Here is a 24,002-nt window from a genome sequence, read left to right as displayed (position 1 = left end):
CAGTGAGTTGGGACTCTATTCCATCATAATTGTTGGTTAAACGCGAAAGGGGCCAAATCATTTGTGAATCATGTTTGTACTGAACACTAATGGAAAACATCAACATAGTATGGATAACGCCTTTGCAAAATGAGCTTTGTGTCTGTGAACCTCACTGCCTCAGGGGTTAAGATTATGGTTGGGGTTAGCGTTGGGGGTAAGGGTTAGTGTTGGTGTTAGGGTTAAGAGTTAGGGTCACGGGTTAAGGGGAAGGGGTTAGGGTTAGCATTACGGTCACGGTTCGGGTTAGGGTTAAGGGTTGGGGTTAGGGATTAGTGTTGTTAACGTTCGATGTTAGGGGTTATGGTCAGGGGTTAGGGTTATGGGTTAGGAGTTAGGGTTTAGGGTTAGGGTCAGGTATGTGGTTAAGGTTGTGAGTAAGGTTAGGGTCAATGTTAGTGGTTATGATCAGGGGTTAGGGTTATGGTTATGGGTTAGGGTTTAGGGCAGGGTTAAGGGGTTAGAGTTTGGGTGAGAGTTAGGTTTAAGGGTTGGAGTTAGGGGTTCGGGTTCAGGTTAGTGTTAGGGTTAATGTTAGGGGTTGTGGTCAGGGTTACGGGTTAGGGATTAAGGTTTAGGACATGGGTGTCCAAAGTCGGTCCTCGAGGGCCGCTGTCCTGCCTGTTTTCCAGCTCTCCCAGGAGCAACACACCTGATTCAAATGATCAGCTCATCAGCCAGCTCTGAAGCAGCATTAAAATGGTCCTGATGATTTGAATCAGGTGCGTTGCTCCTGGGAGAGCTGGAAAACAGGCAGGACGGCGGCCCTCGAGGACCGACTTTGGACACCCCCGGTTTAGGGTTTAGGGTTAGGGTCAGGTTTGTGGTTAGTGTTGTGGTTAGGGTGTTGGTGAGTTAGGAGTAGGACTAGGGTTCGTTTTGGTTAGATTAGGGTTAGGTTCAGGGTTGTAGTTAGGTTAGCTCTTAGAGGTAGTTTGTGGGTTAGTTTGGTTTAGGGTTTGTGTTAAGAGTTAGGATTAGGGGTTTTGGTTAGGATTAGGTTTAGAATTAGGGTTGTGGTTAGGGTTAGTTCGCGTTAGTGTTCATGTTAATTATTGTGAGTTTAGGGTTCAGAGTAGGGTCAGGTTTGTGGTTTTGTTTGTAATTAGGGTTTCCGGTTAGGGTTGTTGTTAGGGGTTTGTATTGGGGTTTAGAATTAGGGGCTAGGGTTTAAAATTAGGATTAGGGTTTTGTTTCGGGTTGCATTTAGGATTGGGGTGTTGGTTAGTAAGGGATATAGTTAAGTGTTGTTGTCCTCTCCAAGCATCTCAGCCATTTTTTCTTTCTTTCTTTTCATTTTAGGATCTTCGACTTCACATCAATTGAGAGCTCCTTTAAACGCATGATGTGTTGTCACAACAACAGCTTCCAAATGCAAAACCACACACCTACAATCAACTCTAGACTTTTTCACTACTCAATTGATGCCAGGTTAACAAGGGGAGAGCCTTCTGAGTCGATTATAGCCTTCTGAGTCGTCCAATTACTTTTGTTCCCTTCAACAAGGTATACAAAGAGAGTAAAGGGCTTGAATTCCTAAACCCTTATTCAGATTTGGATGTTACAAAGTCTCAAACTGCAGCTGCGATTGTGGATTTGAAGCCCATATTTTTTATATTATTGTATTTCAGAATGTGTTTATGTGAACAGCTCAAATAACAAAACTTGTGTCACTGTCCAAATATGTTCGGGCTTTGTGTTTTGTGTGCAGTGCTTTTGGAACATGGCTAATGTTACATGTAACCACATTTACAGCACTGGTAGAGTAAGTAATGTACAGTAAACGACATCATGAAAAAGGGTGCCAGATAAAAATGCAACATTATAGTGCACGTGTCCATGCATGTGATACCCTTTTCCCCCACAAAAGGCAGAGACCAAGTAAAGACATCCATGAAGTTAGGCAGCCAGTACGGGTGAGGAGAACAGTTGAACTGACGGATGTTCATTACGTTGTTCTCATATTTCAGCACCGCCGCTGGAAACACAAATACACACATGCACACACTCACATACTTTAGCTCAATTTATTGTTGGAATTAACCCGATTAAATATGTAGGTGAGTGTCTATTTCTATTCATGTGAGCGTTACCTTTGTTATTATAGACATCCAGGTAGTTTGGAGCAGAGAAAATGGTGATGAGTGAAGGAAAGCCTGTTGTCTGACTCTTTCTGTACATACGGTATCTATGGGGGACATTTTCGTAGAGTTAAAGGTTTGTCGGCTTTTTTAGATTGTGAAGTTTCCTGATCAAAGTGTATGAACCACATACTGCAGAAATATGAAGACTTGTGGACCACAACCGGAGTACACATTTGAGGGCCGATAAAATGTTACTAATGGGTTCACCAAGCTGAAGAAAGAGCACAACGGCAACAACAAGCGGAATAGTCCTGCTTTAATTGCTGCATTACATCGAGAGGATGTTTTTATTTTCTCTGCGAACAGATGTCAGAATGGGTTGGGATGGACGTCAAAGACAATGATGACCCCGCATGACTACATATTTTCTCATTCTACATCAGGATAGCTGGTCAGCTTGCTGTAAATAAATCATAGCTTGTGGATAAGGCATGCTGAGGTTAACTCATTCACTGCCAGATGTGCAAAAATGTGTCCACTCCAGTGCTGAGGATTTTGTCATTATCACTCAAATTCCAGGACCCACAGAATATTGAGTTTTAGGACTATATAGACATTAAATGCAGCGTAAGAAACCTTAGACGCTCTTCTTTCATCAGAAAAAAAAAGTTAATTCCTAAATTACATGGGTCTGGAGTTATATGATCTTGAAATGAGGGCAGTTGTCCAAAATACAATGCAATACATACATACATATTGATTTACGTATATAGAGCTGTAGCGACTGCTGAAGCTGTAACAATGTGCTAACATGGAAAAAACGGAAATGCTTCTCCCTCGTAGAAGGGAAAGAACATTGCCAGAGGTCTGAGCAGAGAAAACCGCAAGATAAACAAAATCCCAAACTAATTCAGGAATGGCGCTCGACGTAATATTTTCAATTCCCGAGTTAAATATACAGAACAAAGTAGTGAGAGTTCGGCTTGGTGCAAAAGCATCACTTGCTTTCCTGTTTTGAGATCCTTTTGACAGTCATCATTTTAACATATTGAAGATGAACATTCATCTTCTAAACGTTTTGGACATACGAACATTCCTGTGGTGGTTAATTTTTTTTTACTACTTTCAAGACTCCAAATTTGCAGGGTTGCATTTGTATGTAGTGTCACGTTGTGCCACAACATGCCAGGCAGCAGGCAGCATAATTAAGATGCAGAGGCGGAGAAGACTGTTAAGCTGCGGTAATAATTATTGGTTTTCCCACATGGGAGAGAAAATATACTGGCATGCAGCACCCGTGATTATTTTTGCATGCATTCTTCCTATATGTTGCTCTTCACGTTTCAAAAGTAGCAGTTGTCAACCTGCCCTGTTGGAGCAAGTGAATGGTGGATGCGCAACTCTGCTGACGCTCAATTGCTGTTCTACGCGCATTCAAATTGGTATCCCATCTTATAATAAGTACAGTCGGGTCACCTTCAAGGGAAAAAGACATGTTAGTCTGCGGCCATGATTGTTCATGTATTATGGTAAAACATCCCGTGCAAGGTGCGTCAGCCAATACTTTGTAATTGACGCCACAGAAAAGTATGGGCAGGGGTACAGAGAAAATATCTGATTGAAACGAAAGTATTGGATATTTGATTGTGATAGAACATCAATAGCAATTTCCTTGAATCTGAAACCACATTCTTAATGTAAAGTAATTTTGGTGAGGCTGGATAAATGTGATTGTGAGCCTTTTGGAAACCGATGGCAACAAAGGAACTGTTTACATTTACAATTGACAGTGCCCATCTGTTTACCAGCCTAGCATGAATAATATATCTCATTGCGAGCTTGGAATTTTTGCACAGAACTGCATTTTCCCGATTGTCGTAAGAAGACATTGTCCTCGCACATTTGGCTTTTCAAATGAAAATAAATGTTGAACCATACATTCTACAGACATCTTACCCAGCATCCTGCGCTTCATGTGCTCTGATGATAGAAAGCAAGTTGTTGGTCTGTAAAAACTCACACACTGCCGGGTAACTGGGAAAGAAAAGCAGGATGAAAAGAAAGTTGGAGAATTTCAATCAAAGCCACCACAACACTATCAAACATAAAGCTCCAGTTAAAGTTTGGCAATATAGAACACACACAATAGTGATATGTCAATATGTAAAAGCAGGACGAGCTGCCTACTGTAACCATTGTGCCTGAAATTGTTAATGTTGCTAAGGCCATGGATGCTCTGGAAAAAAAATATTCAATAAAATGGCTTGTTCTAAACTTGAATAAAATCACTGTCTACGCGAGAAACAACATGTCTTATGAACAGCAAATATCAAGAGTGCTTCATCTCTCTTTTAAGTACAGCTTGTCTGGTTCTAATTCTCACTGTTGACAGTTTCATGTGCATCTTTTATCTCCTATCCTCACCACCAGCACCATTGTGGACTTATCCGATGTCGCTCTACTCCTTCTCTCACTGTATCTTAATATCACTTGTATCTGGCATGAGTAGACAGTCGTCATAGCAACAGAATCGTGCAGCTTCCCTGGGGACTGTGCGATTTTGTTTCATGCGGAAACAGAACCTCTGTGCATGTGTGTTTGATCGTCAAACTGTGTCTGTTGTTTGTGTGTGGAAATATACGTGCTATGAACTGGCCAATATTTTTGTTTTGTCTCCTGTGCTAATCCAAGGGATGGTTATTGGATTTTAGATCATCGGAGGTAATCACTCTCTTCTCATCACTATTGGGTACCAAAGTAATAGCAATATGAGACTTCTGATTTGAAAATTAGAACTCTTGTCTACTTTGCACGTTGTGTGTGTGTGTGTGTGTGTGTGTGTGTGTGCGTGCGTGTGTGTGTGTGTGGGAGGTGGGGGGGGGGGGTTACCTATAGAAATAGGAGCAGCCTCTGACTGTATTGTGTCCAAAGTACTCTTGGCTCTTCTCATTGCCAAAATCTTCAAGTGGGTCTGCCCACAACAAGTCACACATGGGCCCAAACGCTGGAGGCTCCTTGAATCGGTCCAACTAGGACACAATATTGACACACAAAAACACATCGACATAAGTCTCACATACAGGAGGGCTGTGAGCAAGGGACACTCTCGTGTTTTACTCGATAAAATCAAACACACCAGAACATGTCGTGTAAATCAGAGGAACGAGAGCAAACACATTACACATACCCACATGCATGAAAACTCCTTTCATAACCCTCACCAACCAGGAGGTGGAGGATGTCACACCAAAATATTCACCATGGAAACACTGCCATTAGATGAGGGACTGTGTGCTCGCTCAATATCTCTGCGGTCATGTGGGGAGTTTTGTATGTTGTTTTGCATTCAGCATGGCATGTTTTATTTCATGGTCCTTGTGAAAATCAAAACGGAGTTGAAGGCATGAAAAAACAGAGAAACTGAAAATGTTGTTTCTTCTTGCTTGATACAAAAACAAAATCCCCTTTAATATTTGCCTTCATAATGATGAAGATGATGATTATTATTATTATGATTTTGATTAATATTATAATTGTTGTTTGTGTTGTTATTATTATTTATTGTTATTATTGTTCTTGTTAGTGGTGGTGGTGGTGGCATTATTCTTATTATTCTTCTTCTAATTATTATTATTATTATTATTATTATTATTATTATTATTATCTGTGGCTATGATACCAGTTAGCTGCAAAATTGCCAAGATTGTTTCGGCCAAGTGACTATTCCAGAAGATATCTGTTGCGAATATTCTGCTTGACAGTATAGTGAAGTGAAATTAAGTCAACTGTCAAATTGACAACCTGACACAGTCAAGAGAAAACAAACCACGAAAGAAAAAACAAGATGATCTAATTACTGGAGAGAACGTAAATATCATCACAGCCATGGACCCTCCAAAAACGCAGTAGCAATACTATATTGAATAGCAAATAACTAGAGGGGATATTATCCCGCTTGCAATTAAGTCATTTCTTTAAGCGCATACCTTGCCACTTTGAAAATTATGTTTCCAATACTCTCGTCTACACATCTGACACATCCGCCATACGTAAACCAGAAATTTGAGCATGATCAGAAAAGAGGCGCGACTCAATGAAATATGAGAATGGCCCTAATTCCCAGAGTGTGGAGTTTTCATGCAACGGGGAAGTCTGTAGAGAGCCATTTAAAAATATGAAAATATGTCATACTGAAAGTGTGAAATTTACTTAAGTCGAAGAACTGCAAGTTATACACCAGTGATGTGTATGCGGCTCTTTTAACTGGCTACTTTGTAGGAGCATGTGTTTTAGCATTCTGTATTCAATAAAAAAAATACATTAGTCAGAATACTAATTTATGAATGAATGCTTTGTAGCCACTGCAAAGCAAGTGAATGTTAATCACATTCTCCGGTATTGCTCCCAATCAATAACAAATGATGAAAAAAAATCACATTTAACCCTGCGATTAAGTTGATTTCACAAGGTCCTGAACTTACGACAGCCTTTAGATTCTGCAAGAGGAAAGGCACCCAAGTCTTTGAGAGAATGTGCGCAAGGTGAGATTTTTTGCCATTTTTTTGATGATGATGCTTGTGCTGCGTGTTCGACCGGAAACAAATTCCTTGTCTGTTCTACATACTTGGCAATAAATGATTCTGATTCTGATTCTGATTAACCCTCGTTTTCGTTGAGCTCTACCCTGAATGCGTACTTGACACACTTACAGTAAGTTAATGTTGGATCTGCACAACCAAAAAAAGTGTGCTTGGCTTAAGAAAATGGGAGAATATGCCATAAATCACCCATCGTTATTTTCTCCTTTCAAATAACTGAAAATCTTGACATTTGATGCTTTGATGAACATATGTAAACCAAAAAGAGTGAGGTTAGCTTATTTTGGAGTGTGTGTACCTTTTTGATGTCATCCAGTGTGTGGATCTCTGGTGAAAGGCCCCCGTGCACGCAGAGAAACTGCTGGTTCATCAGAGCTGCGAGGGGCAGGCAATCAAACGCCTCCATGCAGGAGTCATACACCTGCTCCGAATACTTAATCTTACCTGCGGGACATATTTGGGGACACAAGTTGAGAGATGAACCAAATGTATTTTCGATGTGCTTTGAACGGCCAGTTTGTCATACAATGTGTTTGTTATTGGATTCAAACAAAAATATAACGTGAGAAAGAAAGTAAGAGAGATCAAAGCTGGGACTGCAAGCGCTGTCTGAATTTCATTACTTATTCATTTATGCACATATAAAAATACATGCAGCACATAGCATGGCATAGGTGCAATATATGCTTTCAACGCTCCACTTCCCCATTCAGGGACTTGAAATCTGACCCAAATATGAGCAGGAAGCAGCACACAGACATTGTAAGAAAGATTGTTTTGTTCTAAAAACAAATCCTCTTTTGATTTGGCAGCAATGTCACTTATGAAATTCAAGAGGACATATCTTTAACGTACATTTCACACACACACAGCCCTGACAGTGAGTCCCAAAACAAAGACAATATCACTGGATTAAAAAAAGTAGAAAGGTAAAAAAAAAATAATAATAAACCACGGAATAAAAGATGGGATGTTCAGATTGTGGATGCAAGACTAACAGTATGATAATTTCATGAATAGAAAAGAAGGGGGGGATTTAAAACGATACAAGACAAGTATAGAATAAAAGGAGAAGGAAGCGGCTGAGGCTAGGGAATTTACTCCAATCAATCATGGTTAGTATTGGAACCGTGTAATATTTGTGTGAGCCGAGAGGTGTGAAGGTACACGTGTGTCTGCCAGGGGTGTTATTGTTATCCACTCTATGTGACTTGTGTATAACAAGAGATACGTCTGTGTAAGCTCTCAGTCGTACAGGAGTGGTCCATCGATGAGAAGGTTTCTTCAGCCGACAAGAGATCATTATTGCCAGGTGTCAGCTCTTTTTTCTTGTATTTCTCTCTCTTTCTCTCTTGCTCTTTCTGTCTCTCTCTCTTTCTCTCTTGCTCTTTCTCTCTTTCTCTCTCTCTTGCTCTTTCTGTCTCTCTCTCTCTCTCTCTCTCTCTCTCTCTCTCTCTCTCTCTCTCTCTCTCTCTCTCTCTCTCTCTCTCTCTCTCTCTCTCTCTCTCTCTCTCACACACACAAATACACACACCCCCACATGCACTTCAAAAGCACACACATGCAGCAGATGGTAATTGAGGGCGACCGTCATTCATTCGCCAGGAGCACCGGGGGAAATTAGCTTCCTCGTCCCCTGGCCAATCAGACACTGAGGAGGAAGTCCCAGAACCAATCACCGCGGGGCAAATTAATTTGCTGGTAATCATCCACTCTTGGACAGGACTCACAGGCAGAATGGAGTGAGAGAGAAGGATTAGAAAGGATCTGGAGAAGGGATGGAAGAATCAGTTCAAAGAAAGATTCGATTGGGGGGAATGAAGCTAGAAATGTGCTTGAGGAATGGGGAGACAGAGGACCACACTTAATTCGGTATCAAACTCAGATATACGAGGAAATTAACCTAAACGCTTTTCCAGTGGCATTCCTGCACTCCCCCATGGGATACAAAAATACACAAAAGACATATGCAGCAATTCCACTGGGCACTTTGGCCAACTTTACCCAAACAGAAGTTTCACCAACACAATGATCACTTTCAATGTCCTGGAGAACCTCTGGCAATCTTAGAGGCCAAAGGTAACATGTATTCATATGTGTGATGTCTGTATGAATTTGGTTTTCAGACAGTTCTGCAAGTTTTACATTTGATTCATCATCGATGAAAAGGTTTCTTCAGCCGTCATCTGTACTTTTTTGAAGGTGTCGGACTGGTATAGTATCGGCCCTATACGTTTCGCTTCTTATCCAAGATGGTTCTTCAGCGAACTAAAGTCTTAAAAGTAAGTATTGGTCAGTCTGTGTAACCTTCCTAAAGCGCACTGTCCTCTTTTATAATTACTTTACAATCCAAAAAGGCTAGTTGGTTCACTTTAATGTCCTCGCGAGTAAATTTAATGTTGATGTCTACCGAGTTAAGGTGATCTGTGAAGGATTGAATTTCTTGTTTTTTAATTATGACGAAAGCATCGTCCACATATATCTAAACCAGTGTCTAGGTTTTGTCTTGGATAAGAAGTGAAACGTATAAGGCCGATACTACCAGTCCGACATCTTCAAAGAAGTACAGATGACGGCTGAAGAAACCTTTTCATCGATGGACCACTCCTGTACGACTGAGAGCTTACACAGACGTATTGACTTCATCATCATTTCAGTTTTGGAAACACAAGTAAGCCGACGGAAGAGTATTTAGTTCAGTTGGGGGCATTGCTGTACTGTATTTTTTCTTCGTAGCAAAATTGATTTTTGATTATTTAGAAAAGCAGTCCCTGAAGGTGGTACACTCGCCTGACTTATGTGCAGGCAATGTGGGATCGGTTTTCACAAGGTGACATTGTGGATATTAGTGTAAATTGTTGTTCGTCCTTATACGCGCGCTGCGACTGACTGGCAAACATTTCAGGGTGTAGTCAGCCATCCACTCAGTCAGCTGGAATAAGCCCCAGTAAGACCTTATGTAGGATATGCGTTGTTGAAAATGGATCGATGGATGGGTTAGTGCACAGGTGTCAAAGTCAAGGCCCGCGGGCCAAATCCGGCCCGCTACATCATTTTTTTTCGGCCCGCGAAAGCAAATCAAACTTGTTAAATTCCATGATGATTGCTAAAATCTGAGCCAAAATGTCATATTTTTGGATGTCAACCACAATAAAAGTCATTATTCTTGACTTCAGATTTGAAAACGAGTTATTCATTAATTTGCTGTGTGCTCTATATGTAATATTTGAAGGGATTTAAACATTCTAATGGGTTCCCCAAATTCATAACGGCCCTCGAGAGGAAACCGTAACTACAATGTGGCCCGCGGCAAAAAATGACTTTGACACCCCTGGGTTAGTGCTTTTGTACCTTTGCGATGTCGCCACATTCTGCTACTGAAAATGCAAAAACAGTGGCCAAGACGCACCACCTGTTGAATGTTATGGCAGAAGGCGACATGCCGCGAATGTGCGATAGAGTCTCGCACAGTTCACTGGTGTAGTGATTGCAACCTAAAAAATCTGAATCCAGAATCTTGGGACTTCTAGGCAGTCGTTCTAACCACTATGTGCTGCCCAAGCGCAAAAAAAAGATGCAACACTGTGGAGAAACCGTTGCTCTTATGAACAACTTTTTGGAAGAAATCACACTGCATAAGTGGCAATGACACATGGTATGAACGCACACGTTGTGACATTTCCGGAGAACAAATGAATTACTCACATTCTTGTTTGAAGGTGAAATATTCTGTCAGATGTCTACATTCATGGTTTCCCCGTAGAAGAAAGAGTGTCTTTGGGTAGAGGATTTTCAGTGACCACAAATACAGCACACACTAAATGTGCACCGGGAAAGAGAAAGAATTAAAGGAAGTAAATGTATGACATGATATGTAGATACAAAGGAGTGTATATTTAAATGTGTAAATGGTCATTCCTCGTAGGTTTGACTGAACAAATGATTATCTTCAACAATACACACAATACACAATGAAGGAAATCAGACAAAATAATTGTTCATCCGACTTCCTAACATTTCAATTTGCCAGGGGTCAATTGATTGAAAGCGGGTTGCTTAGTAAACTCAACAAATGTAACAATTGAATGCAGAATTGCGTTTTCCCATCTGATATCTTGAAAGGGACTGCTCTACATTTGGTGCATCTGCCCTTGACGATTGGAACAAAGGTGGACTAATTATTGCTCACCTCCCACCAAACTGTCAATGACATAACACTCATGCTTCACCGCGGTTCAATTCAACAAGACAATGCGATCGCAGAAAAACCTTAATGCGACAAATGGCCATTTGGAATTTGTGGTCTTGTTTTTGATAATGTCAGTAAGAATGATTGGGAAAAACTTTTTGGGTGTTTTAGATGGTCAGGCTATCCAACAACAAGACTATTCATTTCACACCTGCTCATCCAATCACAAATGTAAGAGTAGCCGTGTGAGACTCATGATTGACAGTCAAGGTATAGTAATTAACTCATTCACTCCCATTCCCAAATTTGTTCGGGTTTTGGTTTTTCCTGCTTGGGTGCCGATAAAGCACTGGCCATGGCCTCTGGCATTGTTTTTCTTTTCCACAAGGGGGCAGCATTTCCCTTCTTTCCGTGTTGGCGCTTTGTTCCAGCTTCAGCTGTTGTTAAAGCGCTATGACAACCAATATGTATGTATTGCATTGTATTTTGGACAGCCACCCTCATTTCAAGCTCATATAACTCCTGACCCACATAATTTAGGCATGAACTCCTTTTTCTGATTAAGGAAAGAGTCCAAGGTTTCTTACGCTGTCTTTAATGTTTATGTAGTCCTAAAACTCAATATTCTGTGGGTCCTGGAATTCGAGTGACAATGACAAAAAAAAACTCACGAGAGTGGACACATTTTTGCACGTTGTCTGGCAGTGAATGAGTTGAAGTGATTGGAAATCGTAGTTCGGTTTGCGGTATATTTATGGTCTAAAAGTATAAATGTCGACATTTATAATCACTTTAAGGCTAGCATTAATCATTCGTAATCTGCATTCTGATCCCCCACCAATATCGGATCACAGTGTCAATGCATTCTTACCTCTATACTGAAATATCCCCTGTCCACATAGTCCCCCAGGAAGAGGTAGCGCGTATTGGCAGGGGAACCTCCCACTTCAAACAACTTCATCAGGTCAAAGAACTGGCCATGGATATCTCCACACACTGAATATGAAATATAACATACGGGGGCATCTCATCATCCTGTTTGCAGTTCTTGTCTGCACAGAAGCAATTTGAATTTACACATTACGTACGCTCCCCCATTCCAATACTGTATGACACTTTGGCTGGATCCACACCACAGATCCAAGTGGGCACTTCCTATTGAATGCCTGCATCTAATTTTTCCAAGTGTTTATTTACCGTATTTTACGGTGTATGAGGTGCACTGGAATATAAGGCACACCTTCAATCAATGAAAAAGTTTTTCCAAATATAATATAAAACTAAAAGTTTTCCAAATGTAAGCCGCACCACATTAAAAGGTGCTACTGTAAAGGCTGGGGTTCCGCACAACTTCTGACAGTGGTTGTTAGAGCTGTTGCGGCTCAATATTACTTCACATATAAGGCGCACCCGCGTATAAGGCACAGGGTTATCTTTTGAAGAAAATTAAGGCTTTTGGGTGTGCCTTATACACCGGAAAATACGGTACAAGTAACACATCCAATACAGTGTTATCATTCACATAATCCATTCTACAATACATAGATGTGCAAAAGTGGCAACAGAAGTAAACAATTACACACAATGCAAATATTAAATGTGGCACAGGATTCGGTCGGTTGAGGCTTATTTAGCATAAACTGGTTATTCGTCCGCTGTCAGCAATTATTGTTGTTATAGGAGCGGGTGCATGGGTTTGTTTGTTTTTTTTTTTTTTTTACGTTTATTTGTGTGTGTTTTGGAGAAAACAGTGTCAGCAACTTGTGATGAACTGTTTTTCCCCAAACATGACTGTCGCCGTTATGTTGATTATATCATTCAGTGCTCCTGTACTTCACTATTCCATTTCTTCAAATATGCATGTCGCGTTTCATATCCCAACGTGTACTCAACCACCTCAAAGGAGCCTTCTCGTTGGAAGCTGTCACATTGTGAAAGACTTCGGGACCATATGATCTCCCCATCCCTTCTCTCACCATCTGTCTGCTTTCCCTTCGTCAAAGTGTCCCTCTACAGCCGCCTCACTTTAGATCTTCCACATCTGTCTGACTGCTGACGTCTGTCTGTCCCTTCATCACGTTGCAGTCTTTCTGTCTCTGTCAGTTTTGCATCCTCTTTTCCATCAACCTTGAAATTGACAATGACGTGGGTGAAACTGAGCTGTACATATCTGTGTTTTCAGTCGTCAATGAGACTCTAAGAATTCTTAGTGGTGGAAACAACCAGCCTTTTACAAGAGAAAAATCTCAATGCACAACACCAAACAAAAATTACAGCCCCCGCTCCCCCAAAGAAACTGAAAAGAGAAATGATGGCGATGTCAATTTGCCCGCAAACATATTCTGTGTAGAACTTGGGCCTGTTTTATTTTTTAGTAGTTGCTTGCTCGGAAACCCTGAGAGGCGGCGACACAGGCTCACTGCAACTTCTGCCATAGGAGAACATTTAATTGCTTTGTCTATCACTTTAGTTCACTCACATCGGCAGAGGAATAAAGTAATTTTACAATCAATAAATAATCATTTCCAGACAAATTGAATAGAATCGGATAATTGCCCTGCAACTCCACCAATGACCACTCATACTGCATACAAGAGTGCGACAGCAACACTGTTTTGCCTGTTTGGGAATTTAGCTGAGCATTTCACGTCCAACTATCAGCACAGTTCTTCAGAATGGTGACCTGCAGTTAAAACCTTTTTTGGGAGTAATGTTCTCCTGTATAATTAATATTATCCATCAATTTATGACATTGTAGAAAAATCTTAAAATACCTGTTACTGGAGCCTCAATGTCCAACATGGTGCGCTCCTGGCGTAGGATGGCAGCGCCTTCATCGATGATGCGCAGGGCCACCGCCTCCTCCAACCGACCCTCCTTGGTGAGGTGAGCTTTGAGCAGGTCCACCCTCGGTCTGCCCTCAGCGTCAAACACCTCCTTCATGGTCAGCCGATGGGCCAGAGGGAAGGGGACGGCTGTGGTGCAAGATCATTTGAAAAGTTGTGTGCATGAAAACAAAAGGATTGAAGATGTGTCAAAAGCAAGTTGGTGTGCATTGTGGCTGAGGGGTGCAGAAATGATTCATTGGTGTTTCCTTTAAAAAAAGAACTCTCCTTCAAACATTAGTCTCCATTATTAAGCTGCACGCTTTGACTCTGCGTTACTTATGGAGTGTAAGGCGTACTGTAATGAAGCAGAGGCTGCCACAGTTATCAGGGGTTTTTGCCTCTGTTCTGAAGTAATGTTTTTCTTACATAATGAAGGCCCTTAGGCCACTGCTGGAGCACGGGGGGTTGACTGACGACGAGGGTAATACAACGAGAGCGCACAGCTGCACGTGAGGAGTCACGGCCACAAAAATAAGACACGTTGGTCACATTGCAATCATACGCGAGCGTGCAAGAAACTCAGTCGTGAGAAACAAAAGGCAGAGGCGTACAGGGCACATGCGTACATCATGTATGGAACAGCGGCAGATATAGTACACGGTTGACTGCTTGTTTTGTAAGAGACACGTCACCTGAACACACATAAGGTAATATGTAATAAAAGGCATTGTTGCGCAGAATCCACTGAGCCTGTTCGAGCCCCACCAGTGCTAACACAGATAATGGCCTAGATCACACACCAAAAGTAGGCCTGGCTCTCTTTCTCTCCACACACACACACACACGCACACACACACACACACACACACACACACACACACACACACACACACACACACACACACACACTGTTTTGCACTCCTCTTGCACAGACTGTTTATGCCTCCCTTTTCGAGATCGCCGTGAGATATGACTCCTCTTTCTCATTTTTGACGCTGGGATCACATGACAATCATCTCTCCAAGGGTTTGCACTCATGTCAATCAGGATGTTTGAAGGTGAAATTCACACCCCATTTTGCTATGCAACAATCACCCAATGGATAGAATGGATCATATTTTTGCCAGATACAACTTAAGTCTCATTTTCATTCAGTATTGCCTTGCAGTAATCTACTCGCTTTGGTTTGTGGATTATTCAGAAAACCACATTTTATTGAATGGATCAGTCATAAATAGAAAACCAAAACAACTTTCACGTGCTACAGTACTTAATAATCAGGCAGACAATCAGATGGAGATTTTTTTTATGACTTTGGTTCGGCATGTTTGGGCTTTTGGTATCATTTTGTACATTTTCAGGTTTTGCTGTTACACTGCCTTTTGGATCCTCTTTGTGTTTCATTTTTGTTGCCAGCAATTTCTGTTGGTACTTAGTTGGTCCTTTATTTTTTTCTTGATATTTTATTAATGGATTTTATTTATGTCTAGATTTGTATCGGTAGAAGGATGCTGAGCCTTGAACTGCCAGGCAGGAGACCGAAAGGAAGACCGAAGAGGAGGTTTATGGATGTGTTCAAGGAGGACATGAAGGTAGCTGGTGTGAGAGAAGAGGATGCACAAAACTGGGATAGATGGAGGACATTGATTCGCTGTGGCGACCCCTGAGGGGAAAAGCCGAAAGGAAAAGAAGAAGAAGATTTGTGTGTAGATTTGTGGGACCCCATCACCATTCCATTTTTTCCACAAACGAGTGAGTTTTTTTCCGAAACATCAAGCTACGATGTGCAATGCAGCGTAAAATTGGCATTGTGCAAGTTTTTGCTGATCAAACGTAAGAAAAAATCTTAAAAATGTGTGGAAAAATACGCCAATCACTGTCAAATTACCTTTAAGGATCCATTGATTAAAATTTGCTGTTTACCAGTGATCTATAACCAGTGGCGGGGTGTGGATTTCATCCCTAGGCCTTCAGTGCTACGTCTGAATCAATCCAGACTGAAAAAAGTGTGGTGTGATTTACTACAAGTACACGAGAGGCTACCATTAGCCAAGAAATAACCGACCGACCTTTATTAATGATGTCCATTTTTGTTTGAAAAGTCCGTCTTGAAAATGGCTTTAACAGTAAATCTCCAAGCAAATCAATTTTGACTCTTACTTCAGCCATTTTGGGTTGACAAAACTGCAATTAAATCAACACAATATATTTACTTATGCTACCGAGACAGTGTGCTAGCTCTGGTCAGTATGCTCTTGTCACGAGCGGCTTGTGATCAGAGCAATTTTCGCAAACTATGATTGGCTAGCGACTAGCCAATCATAGTTTGCGAAAACTCTAACGTTGACCAGCGCCTTCAAGAAGGCATTGGTACCCCTTTTGGGTTGCCAACTCAAAATCTGATTGGTTAGAGCAACAGTTTGATCGACACATTTGATGTGACAGGGCCCGCAGAACTGATTGTGAAGGCGTCCAAGTAGATTGTATTATTATTATTATTATTATTATTATTATTATTATTATTATTATTATTATTATTATTATTTCTGACCCTCACAACAAATGATGACTGAAATGTGATTGGTTAAATGCTTAAATACGAAAACACACATCTGGAAGCAGCGCACCAGGGGAAAAGGAATGAAACGAAGCTCAAAGACAATTTGAATTCATGGACAAAATATAATTAACCTCAGTCCGTGATTCAGGTATTCTTAGGCCAGCCGAGAAGGCTTTGCAGGCCTTGACGGTCCGTCGCTGTGTATAACTAGTTTAATAGTGGAAAAAAGTCGCGTCGTAGCCATGTAGTTACTGTGTTGTAGAAAAGAGGCACGAACTAACACGACTCGTCACTACCTAATTGTACCCCATGTCGCAATAAGTAGGGCATCACGTAACCTTAAGAGTGACTACAACACATCAACACACCAGAGCACCTTGACACAACCCAGGACAACATCAGCTGCCAAATGGGAGAGTCTGCTTTCCATCACACACCGAACGCGAGGACCAACTTTGTCTTTCAGGTAGCGGCTGATTAATATTTTGAAAGGTTTGTGCATACTCTGCAGTCAGACAACACAGAAGAGGATAAGTTACTCATGCGTGTTGCTTCAAGATTCAGAAAAAGAAGAGGACAAGCTGTGGTCAATGTGTGACTCAACTTTGTATTCCAGTGGTGTACCGTACATACACACAAGCTAGTACGTGCATGCTCCTCTTTTGAGGCAAAAATAAGGCATGCATGTGTGTGTCTCTGATTGTGGGTGCACGTGTGTGTGCATGTGCACGAGTCATAAATGTCGATTCAAGTGTGAACAATAGGACAGGGTATCAAGAGCAGCAGAGAACGAAATGATACTTGGGGAATACCATTTCCAGAGGAGAGCCCGGCACACTTATAGATTTACCAGAAATGTTCCCTTCTACTGACTGCTGACATTTTCATTGGCACAAAATACGAGCTCCTTTTCATTTTAGGGCAGAAAGACACAACAATTTGAAGTTCGGTTAAGCAATGTGAGACGAGACAACTCATGCAATTACTGTTTACATTCAGATTTGGTCAGATTGAAAGTAGTCACACAAAAACATGTTAATCTCAATATTATTCATTCGTTATTACGGTAAGCCACTTCTAGAGAACACAATTAACTGCTGCGAGTTAACTTCTTCCTCTTTTCCTTTCGGCTTTTCCCTTCAAGGGCTCGCCACAGCGAATCAGGGTCCTCCATCTTGAGAGGTTTATTTTGGCCAAGCTTTTACGTCGGATGCCCTTGCTGACACAACCCTCTGTATTTATCCGGGCTTGGGAAAGGCACAATAAGACACTGGCTTGTGTCCCTTTGTGGCTTTAGAACAAGCAACTCTATGAACTTAATAAAGATGAAAAGGCTCCCAAACACAAAATGGTCAACTGCACAGCAACATTCAAAAAAGCAAAACTATACTCACCAATGCTCTGATCTTACCGTGAAATGGGCATCTCTTTCCCGACATTACATAACAAAACATGCTGCTCTCGTAACATCATAAAAAACACATGACAAATGATTTTAGATGACACTAATAAAGGGTAATCTAATGTAATCTCATGTAATCCAATTCCTATTGAATTTATAATGTGACGTGTCAGTAACATGGCCGTCCAAATCGTGATGTAGTAAACACGCATAAAGATCCCCAAAGTTTGGGGTTGTTGTTTTAGTTGTAACGCACCTCTGCACGAAAAAGGTTGTTTGACTGTTTGAGTGTGTAATTTGTGGGGGTTATGTTGAGATTTTTTTCAATTTGACCTTGTTACGAGTCTGAGGGAGAAACAATGGTCATTTCCCCCTTTTCAAATTGGTGATATCCAGCTGTTGCATGATGACAGATGAAATCACTTTTCGGTAGTTCTTACTGACTGAATATTCACAGTCATCCATTCACATTGTCAACTGTTTATATCATTCGACTCACTTTCCACAAATGAACTCCCAAGTGTGGAATCTATTCAGTGAAAAAAATGAAGCAGCTCTACCAAAAATCTCAACAGCACAGAACAGCGAAGGGCCAGTCCATGACATGGCTTTCAACCAAAGCCCCTAAATTTGTATGGGCTGCTCAAATACCTTAATTGGAGCAGAATTTGATCAGAATGCACCCACCTACTATTTATAATGGCTAAAATCAATTATAGGGATATTTCATTAGTTTCAGCCTCACAGAACATTATTCGCAAGCAACAGGGCTTTTGCAGCAGGAAGTGACGGCAATGGTGACTAGAGAGATTGCCGACATGACCAAAGATACCATCTTCTCTTCCAATTTTTGTGTTTGGAAAACTGATATTGAAATCAAGTAGAGTAGTTGTCACATATTTGAAACATGAGATGTCAAAACGCAATTAGACATATGCAATGGACAAGTCAGGGTCCCTTGTGATTCTGCAACATTGTGACTACTGATCATCTACACAGACCTGATAAGTGTGTGTGCGTGTGTGCGCGCGTGTGTGCGTGTGTGTGCGTGTGTGTGCTTACGTGTGTGCTTACGTGTGCGTGTGTGCGGTGGTGTTTGTAAAATGCTAAATGTAGGTTGCCTTCACATCACATGATCGCAGACACACACCTTCCAAGATCATTCATTCTGTTGCTCTCGACACGAATAAATAAAAAGCCAAGAAGTGGCGGTTGAAAGGATGAGCTGTATGTAATGCATATTAGCATATTTGACAATAAATCTGACTTTGACTTTGACTTTGACTTTGACTTTGACTTTGATGAGACAAAGCCATTAAAAAAGGGAGCGGAGCAAAATCTGGAGTGCACGGAAACTGAAGCGGGAACTCTGTGACTCTGAATAGGGTGTGTGTGTGTGTGTGTGTGTGTGTGTGTGTGTGTGTGTGTGTGTGTGTGTGTGTGTGTGTGTGTGTGTGTGTGTGTGTGTGTGTGTGTGTGTGTGTGTGTGTGTGCGCGCATGTGCATGTGTGTGTTTATCCGCCATCTTTGGCCCAGATCAGTTGACGGGACCGTGGGTATTTGAAGGTGGTGATGGTGGTAGGGGAATAAGCAAAGATATGTTTGAAGTCATTCGATTAATACACACGACACGCATGAAGCGTCATCTGTGTACGTTCACACACACACTCACACAAACAGAAACAACTCATCCCCTAACAGCCTGGCCTCATTAGACAAAAGCCCCCCCACTCCACCTCTCTCTCTCTCTCTCTCTCTCTCTCTCTCTCTCTCTCTCTCTCTCTCTCTCTCTCTTTCGAGTACCTTCCTATAAATAGACAGTGCCCTGCCACCCTCCCCACAGGACGCACAAAGAGCTGTCAAGGGGTGACCCTTAATTCGCGAGGCAAGATGCAAATTTTACACATTTATACTCCTAAAATGCAGTTCACACAAGGCCTTGGTGCAACTCTGAGGGAATGGGACCGCATGTTGCACTAAAAGGGGCCAGAGTCCCCCAAGCCACGCCAGAAGTGGTGGCTTGCACGTGCATGAATACATGCATGCATGTGAGCAATTGTGCAGATTAGATATCAGCAATGATGAACTGATATGTTGCTCTATGCACTCTGGAAATGAACTTTATTTCAAATAACAATTATTGATGGGGCCCGGTAGTTGAGTGGTTAGCACGGCGGCTTCACGGTGCAGAGGTCGCCAGTTCCCGTCCCGCTTCGGCCTCCCTGTTTGGAGTTTGCATGTTCTTCCCTGGCCCGCGTGGGTTTTCTCCGGTTCCTCTGGTTTCTTCCCACATTGCAAAAACATGCATGGCAGGCAGAGTGTACACTCCAAATTGTCCCGAGGTGTGAGTGAGAGGGCGAATGGTTGTTTGTTTCTGTGTGCCCTGCGAATGGCTGGCAAACGGTTCAGGGTGTCCCTTTCCCAAAGACATCTGGGCTAGGCTCCAGCACCGCCCATGTTACCCTAATGAGAATAAACTCAGTGAGAATCAGCACAGTAGCTATCAGATTGATATAATTCACTGATTCACACATATCGGTTGGTACAATGCAGTGATACAGTGATACCTCGGCTTATGAACGCTTTAGCTAACAATCAGTTTGGTAGTATGATAGCACTGCACTGACACATATATTGCATAAGAAACTGTCAGAGAGGATGTTACTAATACATGTATTATCACTTGTTCAATATGGCTTTTTTGAAACTATCAATTTTTTTTCCTGTGGTACTCCACAACTTGTAGTAGGCAGCTTCTTTGCTCTGGGTCAGTTGTGATCTGAGTTGCAAAGTCACTCATTAGTTTCACACCTCTCTCAGCCACATCATTGGTCACTTTCACTGACCTCACAAACTTCTGTGCATTCCTGTAGCTGTCATTGTCTTCCCAGGTGTCAGCAGGAGTAGTAAGCCAGTCACATTTCACTCGAAGAGCATCAAACAGAAAGTGAGACTCTGGCCCCACCAGGTCTGTGAGAACTGTAGCTGCCTTGATGACAGGAAACACTGGCTAGCCTTTCCTGTAACTCTCAGGTTTCTCTGTTTCTGACAGCTTGACTGCGAGCTTCTCTTTTGCAAACTTGGTCATGCTAGCATGTGAACTGAACAAGGTGAATGGCACTAGTTCCTGGGTCAGATACCAGCTGTGGATGTTCATTTTCTTGAGAACAGAGGTTGCCAGTTCATAGTCATACTGCTTGTATTGCAGCATGTTCTTCATAAGCTGGAGGTCATGGATAAGTGCATCAGCTGCAGATGTGGTGGTCACCCAGTGGCTGGTGTAGAATAAGGCCAGGAACTTGTTCATCCTCTCCAACTTGAAGATAGTGCCCGTGTTGTATTTTAGTTCCTTTGAAAACATGAGCATCTTCATACTGTAAATGTTCCTGGCCATCCAGCGGGCTTGGTGAATGGCACCTGGGTTGGCCCAGTGGATACCTCGAGGAGGTTCCTCACCAAGCAGGATCAGGCACAGCTCTGCCACCTCTCTGTATTCTGCCCTCGGACTTGCTTCCTCAAGGTGCTTGTCTTCTTCTGTTTCAAGTCTTGTTCAACTAGGCCCAGAACTCTTGGGCAGTCCTTAACCAACTTGTCCCACTTCTCTTTCACATTGCTGAACATTGGGTTGTCAGGACTTTTGACCTTGATAAACACAGCCTCCCATACACTTCCAATTATTACCTCTGATATGTGATGGCGACAAGCGAAGTAGAATACTTTTTTGCCTAGTTTTTCTTCAATAAGCTTCGCTGCACCCTTGTTGATGCCACTGTTGCTTGCTGTGGTATCACAATTAATTGATTGAAGTGATGAAAGGAATGAAAGTAGAAAAACAAAATACATGAGCTGCTGGAAAGGCAGCTACTCTCGCAGCACCGTCTTATATATATTTAGCTAATTTGGAGAATGGGAATAATATCAGTTTCCATATGTGTGAAGAAAAAGGTCCATTTTGAAGAGGTCCAGTGAGGGTATTATCGCCGAGAAAGCATGGCAACATCACTCGGATATCATCAAGAGGCAACTACATGAACAACCATCACAAAGGTAAATAAAACAACTTTATTATACAGTACAGTTTATTTCTTTAATTACAATCCAATAGCACATTTATTATCCATAAAATAAGGTATATTGTGTGTAGTTTTAAGGCTTATTTAGTAGAAAATTATGTTTTATGGGGACCTGGGAACTGATTATTTTAATAATGATTTATATATGATGTAATGATTTATATATTATTTAATAATTTAATGGTTTCTTATAAATAAATGTTCGGCAGACGAACTTTTCGCCTGACACACACTTTCTGGGAACCAATTAAGTTCGGAAACTGAGGTATCACTGTATCATGTACAAGCATTGAAATGTGTGCCAATTTTCTTGTTTCTTTATCTGTCTGTCTTTCTGTCTGTCTGTCCATTTATTTATTTATTTGTTTGTTTGTTTATCTATTTATTTAGTTAGTTAGTCTATTTATTTATTCATTTATTCGTGTATTATTTTGCTGCTTTACAAATTTTCCAGCATTGAGTCAATTCACTGATGTGCCATTAAGCTTTGCTGAGCCACTTTGTTGGGTCAGACAGTCAGTTGTCACATCGCCACAACCGTGACTGTTGTACAGCTAAATGAAATGCGGCCATGAGTCACACTTCCAACTTCAGTTGTGCTTACGAACCAAAACGTGCAATGTAAGAAAAGTCTTTTGGAGGGCATAACAGTGAAACAGAGCCTGGCCACAGACAATGAAGGACCTATGGAGGCATGAAACTTTTACAATTGGCTTCCTTGCCTATCCTTTTGCCTTCTTAGCTCTAGTCTCCGCATTGCATTAGCCGAACTTGGTGTGACCACACTTAATTTAATGTGATGCTATCAAGCAGCTTGTATATACTGGCTATTCTGTTTACACTGATAAAATGGACAGCATACAGATTGGTCAACACATTTATCGAGCCGCAGCCATAAGATGGCACAACTAAGTGATGCTATTATTTGATAAAACTTGCTTGGGTTTAGTTTCAGAACGCAATGTCCATATTTTATGGAAGCATCATTACTCTTTGTAGCTTGAAGATGGATCGATCATTTTGCAACAAAAAACATAACGGGAAAGGACAGATACATTTTTTTAAACAATCAACATGCTTCAGCCCCGCTGAGTGTTCTGCAATGCTTGTTACTAAACATGATGCATGGAGTATCAGCTAATACTATTAGCCAGGAATATGTTTTTACTTTACATGCCATGATCTGGATTCAGTTTAGTGCTTACACCAAGCCACGACGTTGATTTTTCAGTGCAGTTGCAGAGCGGTGACATTACATTCTAATATTCTTCTGCAACAATAAACACAAAATTGAGAACCAATTCCTCTTTGATTTTATCCAAGTCAATGAGCTAACACTTACTAATGTTTTTAGCAATGACGTCCAAACACTATCCTCCTGAGATTCTGGGAAGAAAACAATTAATGATAGTAGTGTTTCCTCAACATCCAATCACATATTTTCATGATACTTGCTGATTGCTATGATACGATGCAATTTGATTTATCAACTCTCCGGGGCGAATATAAATACAAATCATGCACATGGACAGTGCAAACTCGAAAGCGAAAGGCTGTGTACCGTGAAATAGATTATGCTTTTCGCATTTGGTTCTGCAATAGTATTTCTCAGCACTCCCGTGCAATATTAGAGAGAATGTTCATGTTTATAATATGTGAGTCATAAATATGGAAAAAAGATCAATCTTGCTGCTGTGCCTTGATCCAGCAAGACTCCTTTGTGGCCTTTTTCACACGCTCGTCTCTCCTTCGCCCAGTCGCCTCGCCCCCACACTTTCTGGCCATTCCTACAGGTCTGCTGTCCTTTTGCTCCATGTCCACACACACTTCTATCTGACAAACAGCACTAAAATCCATAACATGGGAACCACCAAGCTCAGTCTAACCGACCCAGTGCTGTCTGTGTGACTGATGTCACCGTCCCCCTTCAGCATAAACACATTAAATCATTCTCACCAGGTGTGATGAACTGCTTTGTGGTGTTGCTGTTTGTGAGCGAATGTGCTTTTGAGTCTGTGTGTGTGTGTGTGTGTGTGTGTGTGTGTGTGTGTGTGTGTGTGTGTGTGTGTGTGTGTGTGTGTGTGTGTGTGTGTGTGTGTGTGTGTGTGTGTGTGTGTGTGTGTGTGTGTGTGTGTGTGTGCGTGCGTGCGTGCGTGCGTGCGTGCGTGCGTGCGTGTGCGTGTGTGCGTGTGTGTGTGTGTTGTGATGGCTTATGCATGAGGGTATATG

The 24,002-nt window shown here is 41.6% G+C and overlaps 1 protein-coding gene and 1 long non-coding RNA gene across 4 annotated transcripts in view; one reads left to right on the top strand and one right to left on the bottom strand.

The window, feature by feature from the left end:
* Window positions 1-15,990, top strand: part of LOC148901626 (uncharacterized) — a 32,370-nt gene extending 16,380 nt beyond the window's left edge. The window contains exon 3 of one of the 2 annotated variants that reach the window (XR_016114153.1): window positions 15,229-15,990. This is a non-coding gene — a long non-coding RNA (uncharacterized LOC148901626). Of the gene's footprint in view, window positions 1-1,341; window positions 1,885-15,228 lie in introns of those variants that run through there. The other variant, XR_016114152.1, reaches the window with a different exon arrangement.
* The window catches only part of LOC148901625 (protein phosphatase 3 catalytic subunit alpha-like), a 33,328-nt gene that overhangs the window by 6,577 nt on the left and 2,749 nt on the right, over window positions 1-24,002 (bottom strand). For both annotated transcript variants that reach the window (XM_088989518.1, XM_088989519.1), the window contains exons 2-9: window positions 13,685-13,885; window positions 11,782-11,906; window positions 10,427-10,538; window positions 7,020-7,165; window positions 5,013-5,152; window positions 4,080-4,157; window positions 2,133-2,227; window positions 1,892-2,017 (exon numbers count right to left, since the gene is read on the bottom strand). In XM_088989518.1, coding sequence (XP_088845644.1) covers window positions 1,892-2,017; window positions 2,133-2,227; window positions 4,080-4,157; window positions 5,013-5,152; window positions 7,020-7,165; window positions 10,427-10,538; window positions 11,782-11,906; window positions 13,685-13,885 — 1,023 coding nt within the window. The remainder of the gene's footprint in view (window positions 1-1,891; window positions 2,018-2,132; window positions 2,228-4,079; window positions 4,158-5,012; window positions 5,153-7,019; window positions 7,166-10,426; window positions 10,539-11,781; window positions 11,907-13,684; window positions 13,886-24,002) is intronic.

This window comes from Hippocampus bargibanti, linkage group LG02 (genome assembly GCF_051943395.1).
Source record: "Hippocampus bargibanti isolate YZ-2025 linkage group LG02, ASM5194339v1, whole genome shotgun sequence".
NCBI classification, from domain to species: Eukaryota; Metazoa; Chordata; class Actinopteri; order Syngnathiformes; family Syngnathidae; genus Hippocampus; species Hippocampus bargibanti.
This window is presented reverse-complemented; position numbering and strand designations above follow the sequence as displayed.